Genomic DNA, 7,313 nt, shown 5'->3' with positions numbered 1-7,313 from the left:
AAGGAAGATGATGGCTAGTTCGGGACAACGTACGCCACGATGGGCGTTAGGTTGTTTTTAGAGTGTATACTCTTCACTTGGTCACAGCCGATCTGGAGTTTCACTGCGAATCGGTATCACCGTTTTTGCATGTTACTTTCACCGCTCGCTATAGGCTTTGCTTACATGGTATTCTATTCGGGCCCCTGGCGCAAGGAAGCATGATTTACAACTGGCCAAAGTGTTCAGATGTACCACTGTCTGTCGCCTCTGGAGGGGCAGGCCTGTTCTGAGTGATAGTGGGGAAGAAACACGACGTATTGCCATCATGGCCGAATCTGGCAAAACCACAGCCCTTCGATGCGGGCGCAATTATTCGAGTATTCTATATTACGTTTTCTACGGCGTGATACAGGAGTGCTGTTCTAAGCTATATTCTTTCTTGATACTATATGAACCGACCAAGACATAATGATACATTTGTGCTCCAAATATTGTAGACCACATGTTTATTACCATATGTGTATTCACATGTTTATTGCAGTGAGGCACACCACCGATGTTGCTCTGGTGATGAGGCACAGAATCTGCAAGAAAACGAAAATATCGTTACGTGCTGCGATGAAAAATGTGAGACAACTAATATTGAACATTTACTTTCACTGGGGTCTGGTATAAAATATTAATTCAGTGTAGTTATGCAATGTGACATGCGCAAACACACACAAAAATATCGTTCGTATTCGTTTTTTCATTCCTTGCACAAGGCATTATTAAACGCCGAATAGTCAATTTGTACTGGTCACATTATTAAACTGCTCATTTGATCCTGTATGCTTACAAAGCATGGTTTACTAAGCATGTTTCTTTATATAAAGACTATTTGTGCATCAAACACTTAGTTTCACTGGTTCTTCGAATTTTTATTCGGGAATTAGACAGTTACAAATCGTGGGCCCCTCTTTGTTATTCTGATGTTATCAGATAAACAGTGGGACGCATTTCCAGTAACTTTAATGGTACCCGGCACTAAAAATTCAAAGCATGCTCGAAAGTGCGTTTTCCCTGAGCCAATAAGGCTCTCTGTTAAGAGGCAAAGCCTTGAAATACCTGCCAGGGTAATGTTGCAAAGTCACACACGTACACAGCGCTTTAAGCAATACGCCGTCGGTTGTGTTTCGACGACAGTTACGTATTGTGGTGGTCGTCTGACGCTGGAATGTTTTCTCCTACAAGGTACCCACATTTAGCCGAGGTATCCACCGCCGTAGCCGCCACCGGCCTGGTGTCCGTGAGAAGATTGTCCGTAGCCTCCCTGCTGTCCGGCAGCGCCACCCTGGAATCCCGACGAGCCCTGCTTGTGTCCGGAACCGAAGTTCTTGCTGTCTGAGGCTGAAAAACCCGAGCTGTGGCTGTAGCCCTTGTTGTCATTGTATGCGTTCACGTTCCTGTTGGAAGCACCGCCGGCGAAACCCCCTGACCCCTGGCTGTGTCCGGCAGCGCCGCCCTGGAATCCACCCTGGTGGCCACCGGCCTGAGAGCCGTATCCGGACTGGAAGCCTCCTCCGTATCCTCCGAGACCACCATGTCCCAGACCGACGCCTCCGAGACCAACGCCGCCAAGACCGGGTCCTACACCGGCGCCGTAGCCCCCGAGACCAGCGCCCACAAGGCCACCACGCGCCTCGACCTTTTCCTTCGCAGCATAAACGCTGCAGACTAGGAGGGCGCAGACAGCGGCGACGAAGGTCTGCGCTTCCAGAGATGGATCCACCATTAAAATTATTCGGTGCCACGTCACGTAACGAAATAGTAAAGTAAATGTTAAGTATACAAAAAATGCATTTTAGTATGTAGGGAAAGAAAGAACCCATACGCTAGAAAGCTCAGTGAGTGTTCACCATGGGATCGCGACGTATTTAAAACTTCTTCGCTTGTATTGACGATTGCAGGACGTGATGATGATGTGCAGCGTATCCTTTGTATAGGATAACAATGCTCATGATTGTGATACAGGTGATCTTGCAGGGCAATTTCTATTGCAAACCCTGTCGATGTTATCGGAGTCATTATGCTCACTCAAATTTAGCGCCCATCGGATAGTGCTCGACCAGGCCCGGCGAGCCGCGATCGCCAGTGGAGCCCTGTCAGAGGGAACCACCCAGGAATAAACCGCGCAATGGTTTCTGCAATAATAAAGTTCCTCCTCCTCCTCCTCCTGGCATTAAGGCTACTTCGGCGTAAATGAAGTTTATTATGTATAAGCCATCACCCCGGCCAGGGTGGCTAGAATAACCACACTTCCCACACTACCCATAAACTGCCACTGTTTAATGCTACATTTAGAAAAATGAAGGTGTTAAAATTGTAAATGAATTTTTAGTTTGGCTAATGTAACACGTTGCGTATCGCCCTGGGCATTCTTCAATAAAAGAAAAATACATCACTGATGCTGTTGCTGGATATTCAGGTACTTGGCAAATTCTTCGCACATCATTGATTCCCTACAGTGCGTGGAAACTGCGTAATTATTTTATGAGGTGTATCACTCAAAGAGTAGCGCTCCCGTAGAAACTGGTATAATTTCTACTGCATTAGCTAGCGCTGACATAAATCATTAGAAATAAAGAAATACTATACGTTAACTTATAACTAAAGACTGAAACAATGATTCTGCGGTAATAACAACGCAATTGAGTATGCACCCCACTAAACTGCAGAACTTAAAGCGCTCTAAATACCAGGCTGTCAACGGTTACACGCATCGTGTGAACAGAACCGACAATGCAACGGCAAACAAGCGGCCGAATTTGTACTCACCTTCATTTTGCCGGAGGTTGGTGTTTTCTGCAGGGGTCTATGGAAGAGATGATTCCCCGTTTCAGAGTGGCTCTCCTTTTATACCGTACTGGAGGGAAGCGTGGAGCCTTCGATTCCAAACAAAAACCCAACTTGAATCCGCCGGCGTAGAGGAAGTGAAGTGGAGAGGGCGCTGGCGATGTCCTTGTCGCAGTTACTCTGTGCACTCAAAAGAATGAACGGACGTAGGCCCCAAGACGAAGGCGTCGTTATCAACTCGCTCTAAAGTTTGAACCGGGGGTGCTATGCAGGATGGCCCGAGCTTCTCACTCACCGGAGTTTGGTCAACCGCAGTAGAAATGCACAAAAGAGGGCATGTTATGGGCGTGTCTCCTCGTTCGGACTTTGTAATGCACCGTCGAATGCGAAGATTGCAGATGTGGTGCATAGGCACGCAAGCCCTTTCCTTTGTTTTTAATACATTAAAAGATAACGTTGTTTTTCTATCAGTTACTTGATGCACTGAGTGGAACTATAAACGTATGAAAGAAGGTACCAATGGTTTGACCACGCGGCTCTTTCTTTTTCGGCCACTTGTGAAGTCTCGCCCAAGTGAGGTCGAAGTTGAAGTTTATTTCACATAACTGATGAAATGAGTGCAATTGTATCCGCACACTATGCGGCCCCATTGTCAAAGGCTAGTTGAGGGACAAGTTTTAACCCAAGAGTGTTTTAACGACCGTTTCTGCACTAGGTCCCCACGAAAATGCGATTGCTGCGGCCAGGATCGAACCCTCGACTAAGAACTCAGTTGCGCAACTTCATAGCAACTAAGCTTCATTAGTTAAGCAATGGTCTGCCGAGCTCCTGCTCACCGATCTTCGCGCTTATCTCGACCTCAAACATGTACAGTGCGATGCACTGTTAAAGGGAACACTCTAATGCGCGGCTCTCACTCTGTTGGAGCTGCAGCTGCATGTGCAGTCAGCCGCAAAAGTTTACGAGACGCGGGATTTTCGAAAGAGCCAAATTTCCGCGAAGCCTGTGCGCGTAGCCTCCAATTAGAAGCGTTGATCCATAGCAGTTCTTGCTAACTACACTGTAATCCATTAAATTAGGAGTGCTACGCCTTAACAGAGCAGAAAACGGCATTTGTCGTGAAACCCGTGCCCCGTAAACTTTTGCTGGTGACTGTACATGCTGAAGCTACGTCGATGCCCTGCACCAATGTGTAGAAAGTACCAGGGGCGCACACCAGAAGTAATCTCCTGCAAAGCTGGGTAATTCTACATTTGTCAGATTGGATCGGATCGGAAAACATTTATTGGGCTCTAGAAAAGAGATCTTCGTGGCTTCAGACGGCCTCTTCCATCTTCTGATGGATTCTTCTGTCTGCAATCACAGGGTTGGTGCCCTAGTCCAAGGCTCCACTGAGTATGGCCAACCCGCGAGCTCGCTCTACTAGGCGCTTTTGGCCGTTCAAGCTTACGCTGGAAAGCATACTCTCCCACTGTTCCGCACTCGGTTTTTAATTTTATAGATAGTTAGGGACTCAATATTTTGACAGGCCCATGATATGTGGTACAGATCTGGTTTCTCTCCGCACCATGGGCACTTAGCTTCATATTGTGTAGGGAAAATTTTATTCAGAAGGTTTAGATTCGGGAAAGTACCCGTCTGCAGTTGTCGCCAAGCAACAGCATCCTCTCTGCTTAGATCCTTATCCGGGGGTGGGTACTTCAGTCTGACCCCTTTATAATAATTTAGGATATCTGAGTAGCCCATGGGTACTGACTCGGGTTCCTCAAGGCTGGATGTGTCGGACGCCCGGTTGGTATGTCCTCGAGCTATCCTATCCGCCTCTTGGTTCCCTGTTATGCCAGTGTGCCCTGGTACCCAGATTATGGTATGCTGAACTTTGTTTCCCAGGTCGCATGAGCAGAGTATGTGGCGTGCTCTGCACCCAATTCTGCCGTTTGTATAATTACGGCATGCTGCTTGAGAGTCTGTTATTATTGTTAGGGACCTGCCAGATCGATAGCCCTCCAGTGCTGCCAGAGCCACAGCTGCCTCTTCGGCCTCGACTACCGTGCAGTCATGTAGTGATGCGCTGGTGATATCCTTCAGGTCCGAATTAACCACCGACGCCACTGTTCTGCTGTTGTGTCTTCCGTCTTTGACGAACGTTGCCGCGTCCGTATACCTTGTGTTGTCCTTGTTCACCAAGGTTCTCTGCACGTACTCCGCTCTTGCTTCTCTACGCGCCTTGTGCAGGTTCCGGTCCATATTCTTGGGTATCGGTGCGACTCGCAGTGTACTGCGATACTTGTCCGGAATGGCCTCGGTACGTTCGATCTCTTGGATCATGTTGCCGCCGCCATATCTTCGCAGGAGCACCCTTCCCGTGGTGGTCTGCATCAACCTACGTGCCTGAGAGCATAGTAGTGCTTCTCTTAGCTCACTGAAGGTATTTCACTGTAGGTAGTTTCTCGGTCGATGTGCGCTGCGGCAGGTGAAGCGCAGTTTTGTACGCCTTTCGCAGTATGGCGTCCGCTTGTTCTTCTTCTTGCTTGATGCATTTGTGGTAGGGAAGGCTATACACCACTCTGCTAACCACGAGGCTCGTGACTAGCCTAAGTGTGTCGCTCTCCTTCATACCGTGTCTCTTGCTAGATACTCTGTTGATCATACGGGCTATCTGTATGGTGGCAGTCTTCAGCAGTGTCAGAGTATGATTGCACCGTTGATTGGACTGAAGCCACATCCCCAGGATCCGAATGGTGGTCTTCTCCGGAATGCGTTGTCCCGCGAGGTATACGTTGAGGCTGAGCTCATCGCTTGTAGGGACCGTTCGATTTTGTTTGCCTCGCCACACCCTTAGGAGCTCGGACTTCTCCGTCGAGCACAAGATTGCACGAGTGCAAAAAACTCGCACGAGATTGACGTTCATGTGTTCCACTTAACAGTGCACCACACTGTACACTCGCATGGATAGCTTGAACTCTTCGGCATTTTAATACCTCGGACACGCTCTAAAGCGGTTTGCACCCTTTGGAGCGTAACTTGCATCCAAATAGTATCCGTTATCTGTATTGGGTACCTTTCTTCTCTTTAACGGGGCGCGCACGGTACTTCCAAGTGGTGAGTGCCATGTGCGTAATTAGCATGACATTGCAGTCTTGACAGGAAAGAAGCGAGCCCAAAATTTTCGAGGAACTCAGCTCATGCGAGGAAGATGATGGTTATTTCGGGACAGGAGGAGAAACATTTATTTAAAGAAGGAAAGGACAAGCAAGTGTCTTTCTGCATGTGTGGGAGGCGCCCTTAGTCCAGGGCTCCTGCGGCTCTTGCTGTCTCCCGGGCCCGCCGCACCAGTTGTTGCTGGTTACGAGGGTCCGAACTAGTCAGCACGGCCTCCCACTGCTCGGGTGTGGGGTTGGGTATTTGCGGGGCTGCCTTGACGTTGGGGCACGCCCATATGGTGTGATAAGGGAGGCGTAGTCGTTAGACAGGTGACATCTGTGTGAACATAGTGTAGGGTGTAGGGTGTATTGGGGCGTGTAGTCTGCTTAAGTGGGGGTATGTATTGGTTTGTAGTTGTCGCCATGTTACGGCGTCTTCCCGTGAGAGGGTCGTGTGCGGAGGTGGGTATTGTCGTCTGTTCAATCTGTGGTGTTGTAGTATGGCGTTGTATTGTAAATGTACGGGCTCTATAGATGCGACCGTATCCCTCTTGTGGCCCCCGGGAGGCATGAGCTCGGGCTACAGCGTGCGAATGCTGATTTCCATGGAGGGACTTGTGTCCTGGAGTCCACACTATTTCAACGTCCGGGAATTGGGAGGCTTGTTTGAGGAGTCGGTGGGCGATTGAAGATATTCTGTCTCTGGCGTAGCTGTGGTAAGCTGCTTGGGAGTCAGTAATAATTGTGACGTACTCGTTGCTCAGACTAGAGGCGATGGCCAAGGCGATGGCTGTCTCCTCCGCTACGAGGGCGCTGGCAATGCGGACGGTCATCGAGATCACCTCGTGAAGGTTATAGTCGACAACGCTGCTGTCATGGCTGCTTGTTGGGTGTACTGCGCGGCATCTGTGTATAGTGCGATGGGGAGACTACGCCACAATGGGCGCTAGGATGTTTTTAGAGTGTATACTCATCACTTTGTCACAGCCGGTCTGGAGTTTCATTGCGAATCGGTATCGCAGCTTTTGCATTTTACTTTCACCACTCGCTAGGCTTTACTTATTTAGCATTCAAGTCGGAACCCTACCGCAAGGAAGTATAACCTATAACTGGTCAAAAGTGTTCAGGTGTACCACTGTTTGTCACGTCTGGATGGGCAGGCCTGTTCTCAGTGATAGTGGGGAAGAAGCACGACGTACTGCCTTCATGAACGAATCTGGCAATACCAGAGCCCTTCGATGGGGGCGTAATTTTTCCACTATACCATGTTAGGTTTTCCACGGCGTGATATTGGCGTGCTGTTTCAAGCTATATTCTTGCTTGACGCCATATGAACCTTCAAAAACAAAATGA

The 7,313-nt window shown here is 48.8% G+C and overlaps 1 protein-coding gene across 1 annotated transcript; it reads right to left on the bottom strand.

The window, feature by feature from the left end:
* Positions 1 to 471: 471 nt before the first annotated feature.
* On the bottom strand, positions 472 to 2,887 carry LOC126543557 (uncharacterized). Its single transcript, XM_050190668.3, has 3 exons — positions 2,800 to 2,887; positions 1,224 to 1,729; positions 472 to 566 (listed from the first exon to the last, which is right to left on the bottom strand). Exons 1-2 carry the CDS (start codon positions 2,803 to 2,805, stop codon positions 1,226 to 1,228), a joined length of 510 nt encoding a protein of 169 aa, XP_050046625.2. The 5' UTR covers positions 2,806 to 2,887; the 3' UTR covers positions 472 to 566; positions 1,224 to 1,225.
* Between the last annotated feature and the right edge of the window lie 4,426 nt (positions 2,888 to 7,313).

Source organism: Dermacentor andersoni, chromosome 10, assembly GCF_023375885.2.
Source record: "Dermacentor andersoni chromosome 10, qqDerAnde1_hic_scaffold, whole genome shotgun sequence".
Classification (NCBI taxonomy): Eukaryota; Metazoa; Arthropoda; class Arachnida; order Ixodida; family Ixodidae; genus Dermacentor; species Dermacentor andersoni.
Note: the sequence above shows the minus strand (reverse complement) of the source record. Positions and strands in the feature narration are given on the sequence as shown.